At 43.8% G+C, this 20,164-nt stretch overlaps 1 protein-coding gene across 1 annotated transcript in view; it reads right to left on the bottom strand.

Moving 5' to 3' along the window:
* Nucleotides 1–4,128: 4,128 nt before the first annotated feature.
* IL31RA (interleukin 31 receptor A) overlaps nucleotides 4,129–20,164 on the bottom strand; it is a 37,017-nt gene continuing 20,981 nt past the window's right edge. Inside the window, 7 exon segments of the mRNA XM_068534811.1 lie at nucleotides 4,129–4,578; nucleotides 5,905–5,986; nucleotides 7,173–7,266; nucleotides 12,683–12,823; nucleotides 14,664–14,810; nucleotides 15,755–15,856; nucleotides 16,851–17,033. Coding sequence (XP_068390912.1) covers nucleotides 4,129–4,578; nucleotides 5,905–5,986; nucleotides 7,173–7,266; nucleotides 12,683–12,823; nucleotides 14,664–14,810; nucleotides 15,755–15,856; nucleotides 16,851–17,033 — 1,199 coding nt within the window.

The raw sequence follows: 20,164 nt of genomic DNA, 5'->3' as shown, positions 1-20,164 counted from the left end.
CAGGCCCTCAGGCGCTGCCAGACGTGTGACGGTTGCGGGGTGGGAGATAAAATGACCTGGGTCAAGGACCACTGGAGTAAGTGGTAAGCAGCCATCACATCTCCAGCTTAGCTATGGGCAGCAGCGGACAGGGACCGTGAGGGCTCTGGGGGGCCAGAGATGTGTGCCCCTCTAAGGGGGCCGTCCCTATCCGGTTAGAAACCCAGGATGACACAGTCTGATTTTGTTTTCCTCATTAGCAACCATTTCCAAGTTAAAGTGCTTTGTGCAGTCTGAGCCCCATGTCTGTGGGCTACACAGGGGTGGGCCAGTGAACTATTTCTGTAAAGGGCCAGATGGTGATCATTTTAGGTTCTGTAGGAGAAACTCTCTGTCACAACTACTCAGTTCTGTCCGTGTGTGGGTAGCAGCTGCAGGAGACACATAAAGGATGGCGCGGCTGTGTCCCCATTAGGCGTCACCGGTAGACACTGAAATTTGAATTCTATGGAATTTTCACATCTCATTAAACGTTATTCTTCCTTTCATTTCGTTTTCTAGCCTTTCAAAATGTCAGGATCATTTCTGGCTCACGGGCCCACAGAAACAGAGCCCAGACTGGGCCTGAGGGCTGGCTGGCTGGCTGAGCCCTGGGCTGAAGCGTGCCTGCAGCGGCAGCAGTAGGTAGGGGTCGGCGGAGAGCAGGGCGCGGGGTCGCGGGCTGGGTGCGCGCCGGGCAGACTTCACAGGCTTTCCGCGCACGAGGTAGGAGCGGCCTGGGGACGGCTGGGGCCCTTTTCAAACCACGCCCTCCCCACCCGGACCCGCCCCCCACCTGGTGCTTTTACTTGTGTTTTACTGCAGCCACCTGAGAAAGAATGAAGGTATCATCTCTCTTTTTTAACCACAGATTGGCTTCTCTGCCATTCTTTAACATTTTTTTCCCTGATATTATTGTAAAAGAAAGGCTATTAATAGGGCGCTAACGTAGCTGTTTGCATGGTTCCCAGAGCCCTAGAAAACTCTAACGGGAATTCTATCCGTTTTTAATGACCTTGCTAAAACACAAGTTTTCCTGTTTGTGTCCTCTCAACGTCTCTCTGACAGGAACAGAGAAAACGCACATGGCCTTCTCCAGTCACAGAGGCAGCGCAGGACACTGGGAGTGGGGACAGTTCATGACTCGATTCCAGGAGAGGAAGGTCACCACTGGCTTCTTTTAGGCCATGTCCTGTGACCTGCTCTGGAGAGCAAAGTGTGTGGCCTGCAGAATGCGTTTCTGGGCTTCCTGCTCCTCTTACTAGCAGGAGATGCTGACTCCTATGAAACTATCTTGGACGATCTAGAACAAAACAGAGGGCCCTGATTTCCCTAGCCCTCAAAGGTGGCAAAAGTAAATTTGGAAATCACACAAGGGGGGCTGATGGGAAGGGGAGAAAGGAATAAAAAGAAAAGAAACAAGAAATAGGAAAAAAAAAAAAAAGGAAGTGTTAAAAAGATGAGAAGCTGCTGGGAGTTGTGGGAAAAAAGCAGAAGACAGGAGGCAAGAAGGAAAGTGAGAAAAGGGAAGAAGAAATGAAAAGAGGAAGGGCCAGGGTGTGGTATTTGCAAACTATTCATTCAGGCTTTCATGAATAATTAAGGGAAGGAGAGAAGAGGGCAACATCTTCATCTCTGAAACCCACTCACAGAAGCCATCTGTGACCTCTTCTTTCTCCCCAGCCATCAAATTCTTGGAATTTAGGTTCAAAAGCCTCACCCAGGTGTGAGACAAACAAGATTAGAGGGGCTTACTACGGCCCTCCTGTCCCTCAGCTGGAGGTGGCAGAGGGTCACAGGAGGGAGGGAGGAGTTTTGGGGCACCAAGCTAGGACCTCCTGTGAGTTCACAAATCAGAGGCAGGCGGAAAGGGCCCCGTCTGGAACTCTGGGGGACTGGCGGCTCATAGAAGTGCCCACATCACAACAGTCGGGGGTGGGGGAGGTATCAGGGCGGAGAGAACCCACCACAGCCGGGACCTCGTGCATCCCCTTCGTTTGGTCCCTTTCCACTCCCAGGACACAGGTTCCCCAGAGCCCTGCTCCAGGCCCCCCTTATTCCTTGATTTATCAGTAGTTGCTGCTCTGTAAACTAGGAGTGACGAATCTGGGGGATGGGAGGGTGCTACAGACGCTGGAGATTTAACGAGGAGAGAGCTTTGGGAAGGCATCCCCCTGCCTGTGCCTGTGATAAGGATGCAGCGATTGGCTGAGGACAGTGGCAGGTGATGGGCTGGCGGGGTGGCATCCCTGCCAGACTCCATGCTGCTTCCCTGAACATCCGCTGGCGTCCGGAGCCAGTCCCAGGGTGGACGGGGCACAAAATCCCAAGTGAGGCCGAGTTACAAACCCGAGGCGACGCAAATCGTTGCCCTGGGCCGTGGCCACTTCAAAAGGCCAGGGGCTCGGGCCAGAAATTAATTTTAGTTCTAGAAAAGTAAAGTGATGGTTTTGCACACCTGAGTCGGTGGCTTGTGAAGTTTGTGCCCGCTACACAAGCACTGACTTCTCAAGCACTCTTAGGAAAATTACCGTCAGCCTTTCTCTCTGGCAAATGCCGGGCTCGCTGTGCCCCGCTGACCCCATCTCACCAGGCTCTCAGCGACCTCCCCTGATGGCCACGTGAGTCTTAGCCACACGTCAGGAAGTCATGTGATGTCACTGTGCTCAGGGTAGGAGCCCAGTGCCAGCCATAAGTTCCCGGGTATCTGCCATTAGCACTTGGGCTAAAGGCTCCAGTCATGGTTGCAAGCCCTGGGCTTTGGTGCGCGAAGGCAGAGGAGTCCTGGTGTTGGAGCAGCACAGGTGCTAAGCCTTCCATGTCCCCAGGCCCTGCTCCGCTGCTTCTGGGAAGAGGCCTTTGAAGGGTGTGTTCAGTAAGCATTCCTGGGTTCTGAGCCAGTGTGAGGGGACAGAGTCCCTGTAAAAAGCTGCTGCAGTCTTTGGTATCTTTCTATTCCCAGGCTTGGGTGCAAGATAGAGGGGCAGCGAGGGCCTCCAGGAACTGTCTGCAGGGCTGGGCAGTGGCCTGGACAGTGGTGTGGACCTGCCGGCCCGGCGAGAGTCCGCTCCCCAGCGCACTGCCAAGGCCCTCCCTCGTTCCTCCATCCCCAGCCATGCAGTGGACCAAGGGCCAGAGTCCTGGGCAGGGGTTTTGCTACAGACACTTGAGATTTAATGAGGGTAATGAGGCATTTCAGGCACACCATCAGGAGGGCCACACCACCTCCCACCCCTATGTTGAGAGAGACTTAATCTCTAAAGTGGTGTCAGCGCTACCTCAGAGGTGTAGCCTGGAGCCAGGGAGGTCAAGGTGGAGGGAGAGAGCCTCGCCTCCTGCCAGACCACCCAGGTGCCAACTAAGCAACTGTCCTTTGGCAACAGGGAAGGTCTCTCCTGGAGCTGTGAGGAGTGGCCCCAGCAAAGACTGTGCCCATGGCCCAATTCCTCAGGAAGGCCAGACATGTCCACCTCTGGTGTCCACTGCCCCTCCAAGTCAATCTGCCAGAGGCCTTAGCGAGAGCCTGTTATCTGAACAAAAGAAAATAAATTGCTTTTCCTCTGCAAAGTGCTCAGGCTGATCACCATCCTTTCTTTTTAAATCTTTATTTTTAATTAATTAATTTATTTATTTATGTTTGGCTGCGTTGGGTCTTCATTGCTGTGCGCAGGCTTTCTCTAGTTATGGCGAGCGGGGGCTACTCTTTGTTGCAGCGCACGGGCTTCTCATTGCAGTGGCCTCTCTTGTTGTGGAGCACGGGCTCTAGGCACACGGGCTTCAGTAGTTGTGGCATGAGGGCTCAGTAGTTGTGGCGCACAGGCTTAGTTGCTCCACGGCATGTGGGATCTTCCCAGACCAGGGCTCGAACCCGTGTCCCCTGCACTGACAGGCGGATTCTTAACCACTGCACCACCAGGGAAGTCCACCATCCTTTCTTCTCAAGCAAGCTACACGTCTGGGCCAACTAACCTCAACGAGTCACTCGGGGGTGTGCGAGACTTTCTGTAACACAAGCGGGATGGGGAGACGCCAAGGAAGCTCTTGTAGCCAAGTCTTCTCTCTGCAAGTCATGCACACTGAGACGTAGGGGGATTCAAGCCATGGCGGCATTTAGACTTCTCTTTGGGTTTGGTCTAGAAGTTTTTCAGACATGAGAAATTCTCTGGTTGTCACTGTATTTTCCAAGTATGGGTTTGGTGCTCCTTCCCCACAGAGATGGTCTGGCCCTAAACCTTGGGTAGGAGGGAGCAGATGCTCTTTGGCTTCTGAGCAGATCCCCTCTGGCATTCCAGAACGCAGGTGTTGCGATTCTCTGGGTGGGATCTCGACTGAAACTGCGGGACAATAAGTCCTATATGGGGAGGTCATGTACTCATTTTTTTCCCCTCCCAAGATATTTTCCTGACCCTTTTCAGGTTCCTCTGTGGAAACCGCTTCCAGAAAATTCTCAAAATTTACCACCAACCTGTCAGTAAGGTCACTGGGGGCAGAACATGGTTTTAGAATCCCATCTTCTTCTGTGTTCACAGAGTCATCAAACTCCTTCAGATTTAGCTTATCCTGGAAAAGAGAAAGGGACACCCCAATGGTCATTTGGGGGCCACATATGATGTAGCCAAAAGCTATTAGGCTTGGGACACCCAAAGCCCCACCTCTGGACCAGCCCCCCTCATTCCTCTTAGAGGCCAGAAGTGGTGCCCTTCCATGGGAGCTTACCAAGAGTGGCCCATTTCCTGAGAAGAATGCAGTGTATTCAAACAATTTCTTCTTCTAGAGAGCTCAAGGCTATTTTCCACATAATCATATGCTCATAAAATCCCAGTGAAGATGGAAGCATCAAAATTAGAATTATCATAAAGACAAATAACTTGCCCAACATCACCAGAAAATCAAAGGTGGCCTCCTGGTGGGGGTGGTGTCCGACATCTTTGTATCCCCAGAGCCTAGCTCACTGCCTGGCGTAGAGTGAGTGATTAATAAGTGACTGCTACAGAGGCCAGACCTACAGATGATTCAAAAAACATTTTAGACATCAGACAAGACTGCTTATGAATTAGTTTACTCTCTTAATAACTTTTGGTAAGTAGGAGATTAAATAAGGTAACACATGAATGATAAAGGAGAGAAGAAAATAGAAACAACCAAAATTTAATTAAATAAATAATAAAAATAATTTTCATGTCCGTGCTAAAAAAAGACTTCTGAGTTGAAACAGGGGCTAATATTAAAAATTCGTTATCAAGGAATACTGGAAACAGTCTTTCAGTAGCAAGGATTTAAAGGTTATATTTGATTGGGCTTCTTTCTACTTAACCAAGAAATTAAACCTTAAAATTTCAGAACCGTTTTCAATTTAAAAATGTATGAAAATGGGAGGTTTCTGTTATGGATAACTCCCTAGAAAACCCCATTGCCAACGTCTCCAATCTGAGAAAAACAATTTGATGCAGCCTGCCCCAGCCTTTGGACAGAAATGCACATTAGCGGCCCCTCGGGTCCCCAGGTGGTCTCTAGATTAACTTGCTCTTGGCTGCTTTTTAAATGGTCTCCAGTCTTATAGCTGGGTTCTCCTGCTTTCTAATTAGACAGTCAGGTCCTTAAGGGTAGGGCCAGTGTCTCTTCCGTGGCATCCTTTATAGGAGCAGTTTTATGCCCAGCAAACACTGGCTCCTATGAGTCTGGTAAAGCCCTTTCCTCTTGTCCAAAGAATGAGGTCAAAGTCATTTCAGGAAGGCTGATTCCACCTGTCCTGCCAGCCATTCCCTGGGACTTTTTAACCTCGAGTTCTCTTTATGTGAACCCTATGCAAACCTCAGTCCATCACCGTGTCCACCTCCCACAACCAGCCTGCTCAACAATCTCCTTAACAAAAACAGGAGTGTTTACCTTGAAATGATCTCCACGCCACATGGCTATACTGCTTTCAGCAGGGCTGGGGACACTGAGCCAACATAGGTGCTTTAATTTGCTAATAAGAGATAAGATTTTAAAATAGGAAGTGAGTCCAAGAAGCATTTTACTTCTACTGCATGCCAAGCCAAAAGAGTAGGGCTTCGATGCAGGGAATTGTATGGCTCCCTATTGAATAAGGGCAAGCTCACAGCCTCCTGACAGAAACTGGGAAAGCAAAGTACTTTGGGGGGTGAAATCGCAAGTCAACTATGGGACGTGATGGGAGGAGACCTTTCCCCAGGCAATGCTGTTCTTACTCTTCCCCGCTCTCCCACCCCTGCATCTCCACCCCCTGGTCCTGATGCCGGAAATCACACCATCACAGAGCCATTTCCTTGAGATTTATTCCCCAGGAAAGGTAACACTCTAAGCCTGTTAAGACACCCACACTTCAGAGCAGTGATTCTCAAAGTGTGGTCCCAACCAGCAGCATCAGTACCACCTGGGAGCTTGTTACACGTGCAAAATGTACGAGAATGTGTGCTGATGACTCGCTTACAACCCAAAGCTGGGAACTGAGGTTGACATTATCTCGGCCATAACTAAGCACAGCTGCTTGGCAGAGAAGGCCCACGACTGTGTAACTCTGGAGAGAGCGGTCTAATGGGGAGAGAGCCCTTGACCCTCAGGGTAGAATGAGGCTCTCTGGGGAGAGAAGGCACGAGACCCTGAAGACAAGCTGCCTTCCCTACAGTGGCCAGAGCAGGCAGGACAAATGGCCCTCAGCGAGCCCTCCGACACTTCGCCACAAGCAAAGACCCGCCGGTGCTGGGCATACGCTGGCCAGTGCTCTAACTCCATGGGCACCCTGTTCCCTGCTCTGCCTGGGAGAGAGGCTGGTGGCCTTGAGGCCCCTTGCTGCTGCCAGGGGTCCCCTCTAGACACACAGAGAGAGGATCTTCTCCCCAACTCTAGTCTCAGATGCCGAACACAGCAGACAAAGCCTGTGGGGCAGCTGGCACTTCCCTGGCTTCAAAAAGTCCTAGGCCCGGTGCACAGCGCTGTCGGGAGTACAAGTCCTTTTGTTTGGTTAGAATTCTGATTGCCACAGTGTAAGGCACACAATAAATTCAATAAATATGTATCAACTCAATAAATGAATGGACACCCCTTAATGGCAGTGTGCCCTCTTCCACCCATGGTGTCTTCCACCCCTTTCCACCCCCGATTTTGAGGGCCCACACTGTTGTCTACAAACTCACTTGTGTTTTTTGAGATCATATGCCACCGTCAGGATGATGAGAATAAGGGAACCCCCTCCAACCAGAGAAGTTATAACGAAAATCTCAAAGACACCTTTGAGAAAAGGAGAACAAAAGTTCGTAGCAGGTTGAGCCCCTTACTTTCTTGACAAAAATCAAAGATTAATGTTTTCTTCCAGTAGCTTCAGCAACATATACCCTATTAGTTTTCTTTCAATTTAATTCAAATTCATTCAATTTCTCTTCTCCCTGAATAATACTGACAGAAATTGTGTTCCCCAGGTTCATCCTCCAACTTCATTCATCTAGTACACATTTTCTGAGCACTTACAATTTGCCAAACACTATTCTGGGTAATAAAATAAATAGCAAGAAGCAAGAAACACAAGATCCCTACTCTCGTGGAGCTTACCTTCTGGTTCAAGAATTTGGACAATAAATAATGCAAGATTATTTCAGATAAAATGGGGTGATAGAGAGTAGGGTAAAGTGGGTAGGGGGTTAGCACCTTTAAATAGGGTGGCAAAGGAAGACTCCTTGGAGAAGTGAAATCTGAGCTAATGTGAATAATGAGACGGGACCGCCCACGTTCATGCAGGGGAAAGCATTCCAGGCAGAAGGGAAAGCATTCCAGGCAGAAGGAAAAGCATAAATGGGAACATAAACGGGAAGTGGTGGGAGGTGAGATCAGGAAGGGACAGATGAGGAAGGGTCCTGAAAGCAATGGGAAGAAGTTTGGATTTAATTCAAAATACAACAGAAGCCATTGGTGGCTTTTAAGCAGGGGGTCTAGGATTTTAAACTCTGGCTGCTATGTGGAAAACAGATGGTAGAGGATCAAAGACAGAAGCAGGGAGATCTATAAGAACCAAGAGTAACAGACCTATCACGAGTACTGAAATTGAAACTGTAATTAAAATCTTCCAACAAGTCCAGATGGCTTCACAGGTGAATTCTATCAAACATTTAGAGAAGAGCTAACACCTATCCTTCTCAAACTCTTCTAAAAAACTTCAGAGGGAGGAACACTCCCAAAATCATTCAACAAGGCCACCACTACCCTGATACCAAATCCAGACAAAGATATCACAAAAAATTACAGACCAATTTCACTGATGAACATCAGTGCAAAAATCCTCAACAAAATACTAGCAAACAGAATCCAACAACACATTAAAAGGATCGTACACCATGATCAAGTGGGATTTATCCCAGGAATGCAAGGATTCTTCAATATACACAAATCAATCAGTGTGATACACCATATTAACAGATTAAGGAATAAAAACCATATGATCATCTCAATAGATGCAGAAAAAGCTTTTGACAAAATTCAGCACCATTTTTGATAAAAAACTCTCCAGAAAATGGGCATAGAGGGAACCTACCTCAACATAATAAAGGCCATATATGACAAACCCACAGCAAACATCATTCTTAACGGTGAAAAACTGAAAGCATTTCCCCTAAGATCAGGAACAAGACAAGGATGTCCACACTTGCCCCCTTATTCAACACAGTTTTGAAGTCCTAGCCATGGCAATCAGAGAAGAAAAAGAAATAAAAGGAATATAAATTGGAAAAGAAGAAGTAAAACTGTCACTGTTTGCAAATGACATGATACTATACATAGAAAATCCTAAAGATGCCACCAGAAAATTACTAGAACTAATCAATGAATTTGGTAAGGTGGCAGGATACAAAATTAATGCACAGAAATCTCTTACATTCCTATACACTAACAATGAAAAATCAGAAAGAGAACTTAAGGAAACAATCCCATTCACCATCGCAACAAAAAGAATAAAATACCTAGGAATAAACCTACCTAAGGAGGCAAAAGATCTGGACTCAGAAAACTATAAAGCACTGATGAAAGAAATCAAAGATGACATAAACAGATGGAGAAATATACCATGTTCTTGGATTGGAAGAATCAATATTGTGAAAATGACTATACTACCCAAAGCAATCTACAGATTCAATGCAATCCCTATTAAATTACCAATGGCATTCTTCACAGAATTAGAACAAAAAATTTTACAATTTGTATGGAAACACAAAAGATCCCGAATAGCCAAAGCAATCTTGAGAAAGAAATGGAGCTGGAGGAATCAGGCTCCCTGACTAATCTACACTACAAGGCTACAGTAATCAAGGCAGTATGGTACTGGCACAAAAACAGAAATATAGATCAATGGTACAGGATAGAAATCCCAGAGATAAACCCACACACATATGGTCACCTAATTTATGACACAGGAGGCAAGAACATACAATGGAGAAAAGGCAGCCTCTTCAATAAGTGGTGCTGGGAAAACTGGACAGCTACATGTAAAAGAATGAAATTAGAACATTCCCTAACACCATACACAAAAATAAACTCAAAATGGATTCGAGACCTAAATGTAAGACTGGATACTATAAAACTCTTAGACAAAAACATAGGCAGACCACTCTTTGACATAAACCACAGCAAGATTTTTTTTGACCCACCTCCTAGAGTAATGAAAATAAAAACAAAAATAAACAAATGGGACCTAATTAAACTTAAAAGCTTTTGCACAGCAAAGGAAACCATAAATAAGATGAAAAGACAGAATCTTCAGAATGGGAGAAAATATGTGCAAACGAAGCAACAGACAAAGGATTCATCTCCAAAATATACAAACAGCTCATGGAGCTCAATATCAAAAAAACAAACAACCCAATTAAAAAATGGGCAGAAGATCTAAATAGACATTTCACCAGAGAAGACATACAGATGGCCAAGAGGCACGTGAAAAGATGCTCAACATCACTAATTATTAGAGAAATGCAAATCAAAACTGCAATGAGGTATCACCTCACACTGGTCAGAATGGCCATCATCAAAAAATCTACAAACAGTAAATGCTGGAGAGGGCGTGGAGAAAAGGGAACCCTCTTACACTGTTGGTGGGAACATAAATTGATACAGCCACTGTGGAAAACAGTATGGAGGTTCCTTAAAAAACTAAAAATAGAACTACCAAATGACCCAGCAATCCCACTACTGGGCATATACCCTGAGAAAACCATAATGCAAAAGGACACATGTACCCCAATGTTCATTGCAGCACTATTTACAATAGCCAGGACATGGAAACAACCTAAATGTCCAACAACAGATGAAAGGATAAAGAAGATGTGGTACATATATACAATGAAATATTACTCAGCCATAAAAAGGTATGAGGTTTTTTTTGTTCATTTGTTTTACATGATAATATTTATCTTTTATTAGATATATTACATATTCCCAAAAAGATATAAAATCTTCCAAGAGAAAATATCAAAACCTACTGATTTCAAGGTAAGCAACATAGTCAAAATGAAAGCAAAGAATTTCTTCCAGACAAAGGAATGTGAAAACATTTCAGCACAAATACAACAAAGACATGGGAAGGTAATTACAATGTTTTACATTTTACAGCATTTTGTTTTAATCAGTATTTGTAGAAAACAAGGATGCTGAGTTCTCAAACACTGTAGTTACAACGGCAAATTAAATTTTCAGAAAAAACAATAAGAGAAAGTAATGAACTACTGAACATCTGCAATAATAAATGTAATAAAACATAAGCAAACAAATATGCCACTGAGATCACAACTGAAGTGTCTGATTTTTAGTGTGTGCCGGGGACACTAAATTACTTAATCAGTTCTTGACCGCAACCCAAAGCAAAAGCATCCTCTCTTCATTTCCCTGATGATTTATTCTAAAAATAAAAAGCAGAAACTTGCTGGTAAAAGAGAATTTCTGCTTTACCTGTGAGCAGCTGGTGGCAACACACACTGAATAAGACCCCAACCAAACACGGGACAGATGCATCTCAAACAACCGGGAGTGGCAAAACCACTATTATTGCAACAAGATTTTTTAATTTCAATTGATCAGAAATTCCAGAACAATTAAGCACACCCACTTAAACCACAGAACACAGTGAACTCCTATAGGAAGGTTTTATTGGGTCATTTGTAGTGATGTGGATGGACCTAGAGTCTGTCATACAGAGTGAAGTAAGCCAGAAAGAGAAAAACAACTACCGTATATTAATGCATAGATGTGGAATCTAGAAAAATGGTACAGATGAACCTATTTGCAGGGCAGGAATAGAGATGTAGATGTAGAGAACGGACATGTGGACACAGGGCGGGAAGGGGAGGGTGGGACAAATTGGGAGATTAGGACTGACATATATACACTACCATGTGTAAAACAGATAGCTAGCAGGAACATGCACAGGAAGCTCAGCTCAGTGCTCTGTGACGACCTAGATGGGTGGGATGGGGGGGAGGGGTGGGAGGGAAGTCCAAGAGGGAGGGGAAATAGGTATATATATAGCTGGTTCACTTCACTGTACAGCAGAAACTAACACAACATTGTAAAGCAATTATACTCCAATTAAAAAAATGACAAACAAACAAACAAAAGAACCAAGAGTAAGAAACTTCTAGTCTCCAAGACAGGCTCTTGCCTTCAACCTGACCTGTAGAGAAAATTCCATCAGATAATGCAATTTGTGCCTAGCGTTGTGAAAATATAACATGATTTTAAAAGATTTTAAAGAGCAATATCAAAAAGAACTCCCAAAAGACAATGTTAGTCAATAAAAACAGAACATGTTTTCTGTGTAAAAACACATGCTTTACTCACATTTTCCAGAACCATAAGCTATTTGTATTCTTTTGGATGTGTGATGATGAACAGGAGAATTTCAAGAATACTTAGTCTATTTATAGCTTTTATTGAAAATTTTGCAATGTTCCTTCACTTTTAAGGTTCATTTTTTAAAAAAGTGTTAGTATATCCTTAAAATCAAACCGCTGTCATTCAAAGACAGATTTCTGTTTCTCCCATTCTCCTGTTTCTCTGTTTCTCCCATTCTCCTTCCTTCTTTCTTCTTCATCTCTCTCTTCAGCCTGTCTTCTTTCCCTCTTGAATATTCCCCATAACCATCGTATGAATCACATTATATTTTACATTATTGTTGTATTTATTAAATTTTTCTTGCTCCCATTTTTTAATATAAAAGCTGATTAGTAGAACATATTATACACTTTTCTACTCAAAAAACTCCACAAACAATGAGGTTAAGTGGGCCAATGGTGCTTGATCAACCATGGTTTTCCCTTGTTTGACACACAGGGACTGGTGACTATGAACTTGGGGATAGCCTTGAGGTGGGAGCTGGTTTGGAGTGACAGTGAAGTTGGCATTAACTTGATCCCTCCTCCCTAAGAAGATTCGGGGCTACCCAGGAAGAAGCAAAATGACCCATCTTTCCAAATTCAGCTCTCAATTTTCCTGCTCTCCCTCCTCCCTCCTCACCCATATGCTTTCCAGGAAGGCCAGTGAGTCAGACAGCAGATGGTTCTTCTCACTTCTCCCTTTCATTTGCCTTCCCCCTGCCTTTGGGAAACATCATCTATGACTAGCCTAAAGGAAATGCCAAGGAGACATTCCCGGGGACTGAAGGAGTACTCACTAATTGACAATGTCTTGAAGTTTATCCTGGTGCCACTAGTTCCCCCAGCACTGGTGCTGGCCATGACCTGAACAGTGTAAGAGGTCTTTCGTGTCAGGGACTCCAGGCTATACTGCAGGATGCTGGAGTTGACTGTCTTGGCTAAAGGAAAAATATAAAAGTCAAACACCACAGCCAAACCCAAGTGAAAACTGTGCTTTAGTGGCACTGAAATAAAAGCATTAGAACCTGGGCTTCCAAGCTTGGCCACCTCATACCCCAATCTCTCTATTCATGTTCTGATTAAAATTAGCCTATCAAGATGGATCAAAGACCTAAATATAAGAGTTAAATCTATATGATGCTTAGAAAACAGAGGATAAATCTATATGTCCTTGAATTTGGAAATGATTTCTTAAATATGACACCAAACACACAAGCAGCAAAAAGATTAAACTGAACTTCATCAAAATTAAAAGTTGTTGTGCATCAAAAGACACTATCAAGAGAGTGAAAAAACAACTTACAGAATGGGAAAATATTTGCAAATCATATATTTAATAAGGAATTTGTATCTAGAATATGTTAAAAAAAACAAAAACAAAACTCTTAACAACTCAACAACCGGAAGACAAACAACCCAATTTTAAAATGGCAAAGAGTCTGAAAAGACTTTCTCCAAAGAAGATACACAAATGGCCAAAGAGCAAGTACAAAGATGGTCTATATCATTAGTTATTAAGGAAGTACAAATCAAAACCACATTGAAGTTAAAAAAAAAAAAAAAACGCATTGAAATAGCACTTTACACCCACTAGGATAGCCACACGTTTTTTTTAAGTGGAAAATATCAAGTGTTGGTAAGGATGTGGAGAAATTAGAATTCTCATATATTGCTGGTAGAAATGCAAATTAGTGTAGCTGCTATGGAAAAGAGTTTGGTGGTTCCTAAATAAGTTAAACTAGAATTACCAATATGACCCAGCAATTCTACTCCTAGTAATACACTCCAAAGAATAAAAAGCAGAGATTCAAACAGATAGTTGTACACCAATGTTCATAGCAGCATTAATCACACTGGCTAAAAGATGAAAACAACCCAAATGTCCCATCAACTGATGAATGGATAAACAAAATGTTTATCCATATAATAGAAAATTATTTAGCCATAAAAAGGAATGAGGTGCTAATACATGCTATAACATGGATGAACTTTGAACACATTATGCTAAGTGAAAGAAGCCAGGCAAAAAAAGGCCACATACTGTATGATTCTGTTTATATGAAATATCCAGAATAGGTAAATCCATAGAAACAGAAAGCAATTTTGTGGTTGCCAGGGACTGTGGGACAAGGGTAAGGTAGTGACTGAATGGGTACAGGATTTCTATTTGGGGTGGAAATAGGTAGTGGTAATGGTTGCACAACATTATGGATGTACTTAATGCCACTAAATTGTACACTTTCAAATGTTTAAAGTGGTAAGTTTTGTGTTATATGTATTTTACTGTAACAACAACAACAAAAAATTAGCCTAAATGGGAATCCAAGACTAGCCCAGAATTTAGGATGTTAGGCAATATTGTAGACGCAAGAAAAAGGCAGTGGACAGTAGGAGTCATGGTAAAGGGTCCTGCACTGAAGTAAGTGCCACCAAACAGGGTCTGTCCCCCTCCAGCCTTTAATCCAGGTATGCCCCACTCCGGAATAAAGGTCAGGAAGCTCCCAGAAGGCCCACCTGTTCATGGCCTGACAGGCACAAATTATATCAAGTCCTCTGGTTCCTACAGGACTCTCAGGTACAGTCATTTCACTCTCACCTGACTCTAAAAAACTCAAGAGGTGGGTGCCCTTGGCCCCATTTTCAGAGAAGCTCAAAGAAGCTGAGTGATTCCTGCATGGTGGCAGGGCACCAGCCATGGGAGTCACCCCTATAGCAGGTCTATCCATAGCATCTATCTGGGGCTTGGGGTTCTTTCAACTTGTCTATAAGCTCACTTACAGAATTCCTTTCCATCTTCAGCTTGGTAAAATATGGTACAGTTGTTGATGAAACCATTTCTCTGACTCTTGGGAATCTCCTTCCATGTAATTGTGACTGTCTCCACACCAATGTTCTCCGCCTTTGTCATGGGACCTGCTGATGGAACTTTATAGGACAGGGAGATAAATAATAAACACCGAATCACACACCAGCAGATCCTCGCCCCACAAAATCTCTGGCCAGTCCTCAGACTGTAATCAGTGCTGGGGGTGGGAGGTGGGGGAAGAGTAGGGAACTGATGAATCAGTTTGTTTGAGAAAATTGTTGTCTAGAATCATCCATCTTGAACAGGAAGGAAAGCAGTGTCAAAGACCAGAGAACAAGACCTCTCACTCTGACTTGGAAACCAGATCTTTCATTCATACCTGTAATAGCTATTATCAAACAATTGAAGAGTATGCCTCCATGGGCTACCTCTGAGTGACAGGATATATTTCCTAAGGTTGAATCTGGAAGATGTTAACTTTCAAAAAGATAAAGTCTGAGTGGTTTGCCAATAAAACCCTGGCTTATCACTACACAATTAAAAATAATTTTTTAGCATCTCCAAGTTATGAATAACTCTTAGGGTCCCTAACTTGGTCTTAGCTAAATGTTGTTTCTGCTTACAGCGCTATTTGCGCTAAGTTTCTTTGTGACTTTGGGCAAGTTATTTCACCTCTCTGAGCCTCAATTTTCCATGTGTTAGATGACGGGCTTGGACTTGATGATCTCTAATGTCTACTCCAGCTTTAAAATTCAGTGAATCCAGGGACTTCCTTGGTGGTGCAGTAGTTGAGACTCCACGCTTCCAATGCAGGGGGCGCAGGTTCGATCCCTGGTCGGGGAACTAAGATCCCACATGCCGCACAGCGCAGCCAAAAAAAAATTCAGTGAATCCACACCGTGACCACAACTAGGTCAAACATACATAGGTTACTACGAGCTAAGGTGCAGCACGGATGGGCACTAAAGCAGCTGTGAACAAGCTACAGGCCTTCACAGCCTTGTGTAAATGTTGGACAGGCCCCAGTGTTTCCTTTCCTCAACAGAAACTTGTCCGTACATACCACCTTCTTTGACATAAGCCTGGAGAGAATATGGCTCACCCACTCGGTCTTGCAACATTGGATACACAGAGATGTTATAGCACCAGAAAGGTTTTAGTTCATCTGTGGAAAAAGGGGAGGGGGGAGAGAGAGAGAGGGAAGGTGGGGGAGGGAGGGAGATGGAGAGGAAAGGAGGGGGGGAGAGAGAGTGGGGGGAGAGAGAAACAAGCATTAGGCACAGAGCATGGCATAGAAGGAAAGCTAGACTAAGACTTATGGCCTATGACTTACAGAAGATATTTTATTTTTCTATAGTTTCCACATATGGAAAATAAGGAAGTTAGGTTGGATGGTCTCTAATGTCTATTCCAGTTCTAACATTTTAAAATTAATTCTTAGAACTAAACCTGCACCACTCTGACAAAATGATAGAGCCACCCAGGAAGGGAGAAGTAAGAGCTCCAGTCTCTCCTCCATCACTGATTCTGTTACATGATTTGGGGGCACTACAGAATAAACTTAATCCTTCTTTCAATAGCATATCACCCTAGAGAACTCAGGTACCATAAATTGTAGCTCTTCTGTCTGTCTGCATCCCTACATAAGCATAACTCTTCATATGGATGCTATTAAGTATTAAGAAATGGTTGGACTGATAGGATTGGGAGAGTAAAGCCTCACTTATGTGTCTTACATGGAGCAGGGGCTTTCTTGAAAAGAAGGTTATTCCCTGTATCAGTCACCTGGGGAAGGGGCCTAGATCTTAACCAGGCAACCAGAACTGAAGGAGGTGCCCTGGGTAGGACAGATGGGATACAAACTCTGGTGTTATCCACATGATCAAGATATCTGGGAAGAGCTCTCTGATGGTGGGTGTCAAGATGGTTTTTTCCACCTGGAAACACGCCAGCTGCCTGGTCTGATACCCATGGCTTCCTATTCTAGTATTGCTGGGAAATGCCAAGAAGTACACTTCCTTAAGCTTGCCCTAGCTTGTCAAATTCTATTACTCACATTTACAGCTTTGAAGCCAAAGTTAAGGATTTAAAAACTGATGAAAATGAAACTGAATCCTACACAGAGGGAATTTGTGGGCTCTGCACCTTTTGTCGGCTACCCTACTGGATCGTCCAGTTCCTGGTCTGAGACAAAGATTCCCAGGAAATGGTCGAGGACTCTGAGTCCAAATCTGGGACCCACTCAATCATCCATGTATCCACCTCCAGAGCAGAGCTTTGCCACTCCACCACCAGCTGGTCCTGAGTGAAGCAGGTCTGCATGGCCTCGATGCACTGAAATGCTGAAAGGAGAAAAGAGGACTGCTTCACAACACCCAACTCATCCTCCAAATGCACCAACCACATTAACATCCATTCATTGCCCAAAGTGTAAAGAAGGTCAAAGTTCAGGATCCCCACTGCAGCCTTCCCCTATGATACTGTTTTTACTGCTTTTATTGTGTCCCTTTTCCTTACCCTCAATATTTGATGAAGTGCCTTCTTCATGTTTTGTTATCTTCCCCAATTTTACCTATTTCCAGCAAAGAATCTTACTAGAAGGTTGATGACTAAGACGACTTACAGGGTAGCTCTGGTGTCTCTGCAAGTCAAAAGGAAAGCAAGCCTGAGACAAGCTGGCCATGTTAAGAATGAGTCAGAGACTGGAATTATGCTACTCTAAGCCAAGGAAAGCCTGAGGCTTCTAGAAGCTGGAATAAGTAAGGAAGGATTCTCCCTGAGAAGCTTTTGAGGGAGCATGGCCCTGCCAACACCTTGTTTTCAGACTTCTAGCCTGCAGAACGATGAGGCAATGAGTTTCTGTTGTTTGAAGTCACCCAGTCTATGATGCTTCGTTGGGAAGATCTAGGAAAATCAGTCAGCACCTTTGGCTCGGCCTCCTCTTCCTCCCCTTCCTTGGCCTTGCTTCCTCCACTTCCTTTTCTGGTCTCTCTAGAGGCGTTTTCTTAGTAAACCACCTGCACCCAAATCCTGACTTGAAGACAGGAGTGAGTGTTGGCTGCTAACCCCACACTCCTTCTCTTTACCAACACTGGGGGCTCTGAGGAGGAGAAGTCAGGTTGAAAGAGGAAACAAGCCCAGGCTCTGGACCACGGTGGGTGTAGAATCAAGTCATGAGTCAGCCTTGTAAGACGAAAGGGGCTGGGCAGCATTAAGGGTGCTGAAAGAAAAGTTTCCAAATCATCATTCTACTGAATGTCAACTAACTGCCTCCGTCGCTCAACAAGAACTTTTTGAGCAATTTCTCCCAATACAATATACCCCCTGGTGTGGTAGGAATACAGATCCCTCCAGGGAAAAGAGGAAAGGGACTTTGGCCGTAAACACTATTAATTTTTTGTGATTTGCATGAAGGCAGTCACCCTGGGCCTATCAAATACCGTTCTCAGAGGCTGGTAGTGCCTCACCTTTGCCAGCCATCCTGGCCCGACCTGAACTCTACCTCAACTCAAGTCCCAACCTCCTCCTCAGCCCCTCATCACACAACTGGCCATGTTTTGCTAGGTCCTGCCTCAGACTACTCCATAGCTACCCGCTGGCTAAGGTCTCCTAGAACTCAGGGGACGTTCAGGCCAGAAGGAAATTGAAGGTATATCTATTCCAATCCCTTATTTGAAAGATGGGAGAATAGAGGCCCACAGAGGAAAATAACCAGTTCAGTGTCACACAGCAGCTGTGTCCAGATTTCTAAGTCACTTTATTAATACCAAGTCCAAGGCTCTGGATAAAGTACATTGTACAAGTTTGGAATCATGCAGACCTGGGTTTGAATTCCACTTGAGAGACTCTGACCAAATTACTAAGCTTTCCTGAATCTCAGCTTCATCAGCTATAAAGTGAATCTAATAGCACCTACCCCATGGGTCATTTCAAGGATAAAATTAGATTAACCTATATCATCTTAGCACAATGTCTGATATATCCTAATGGACAATATTAGATAATTACACTTACTTAATGATTGTTAAACTTACAATTATTATTATAACTATTCTCCAGTTGACTCTACTTTATTAAACAAAATTCTGTAGAGCATTACTTTCTTATATATGTCTAGGACCAGGACCTGTAAAGAGGTCTATAAAGGGCCAAATATAAACATTTTAGGTTTTGCAGGCCTCTGTCGCAACTACTCAGATCTGCCATTGTTGCACAAAGGGAGACACAGACAATGTAAAAACAAACAGGTGTGGTTGTGTTCCAATAAAGCTTTACTTACAAAAACAGGTGTCAGGCCAGGTTTGACCCACGAGCTATAGTTTGCCTACACTTGGTCTGGAACCATTATAACTGATGATTGTGCCTACACTTGTGACATAAAGCAAATATCTTCAGAATTGGGAAAAATAAAAAACCCTGTGTGAATTTAGCATAATCTTAAAGTATATTTTATGATTTTTTAAAGTTGATAATCCATGTCTAATAGAAATTCAATTAGTTAGAAATTTTGTTAAGAATCACAATAATAATAATTAGCACTAGATAAAGTATTCTATACACAGTCTCATTTAATATTCACAATAGCCTTATGAGGGAGGTATAGCTAAAAGCCCATTTAATAAGTAGCTAAGGTTTAGAGAGGTTAGATAATTTGCCCAAGGTTTGTGGTATCTAGTGAAAGAACAAAGATTTGAATCCAGAGCTGCTTGACTCCAAAGTCCATGTTTTTATTCCCTACCCTTTCCTGCCTCCCACTACAGGGCCACACCAGGAAACTGCGATTACTATTCATCAGCGCCTCTGTTAACACAGAATGTGTGTTCAGTGACACACACATTTGTTGGAAACTTCATCACCACGGGTACTGGATAGGCAGGAACTAGGATGCCAGGAGCTAAGGGCTGTGGCAAACACTGACTAAAACAATATCAAATACTGACTAAAATAATATCAAATGTAGCTCAAAACACACACACACAAAAACGAATATCTAGGAGTTCTAAAATGAGGCAAAAGAACACATGGGTTAAATTTAAGAAGAGAAAGAAGAAGGGCTTCCCTGGTGGTCCAAGTGGTTAAGAATCTGCCTTCCAATGCAGGGGGTGCGGATTCGATCCCTGGTCGGGGAACTAAGATCCCACATGCCACAGGGCAACTAAGCCAGCACACTGCAACTACTGAGCCTGCGCACTTTGGAGCCTGCTCGCTCGCTACAACTAGAGAGAAGCCCGTGCACCGCAACGAAGAGCCCACGTGCTGCAACGAAAGATCCCACGTGCCTCAACTAAGACCCAACGCAGCCAAAAACAAATAGATAAATAAATGTAAAAATTAAAAAATAAATAAAAATTAAAATACTATGATAAAAAAAAAAAAAGAAGAGAAAGAAGAAAGCACAGGCAGACAAGTCTAGCGTTGGTAGTGTAAATGCCTGATATAATTCTAGATCTAAGCAAACAGAGAGAGATGGAGA

Source organism: Eschrichtius robustus, chromosome 2 (genome assembly GCF_028021215.1).
Source record: "Eschrichtius robustus isolate mEscRob2 chromosome 2, mEscRob2.pri, whole genome shotgun sequence".
NCBI lineage: Eukaryota > Metazoa > Chordata > Mammalia > Artiodactyla > Eschrichtiidae > Eschrichtius > Eschrichtius robustus.
This window is presented reverse-complemented; position numbering and strand designations above follow the sequence as displayed.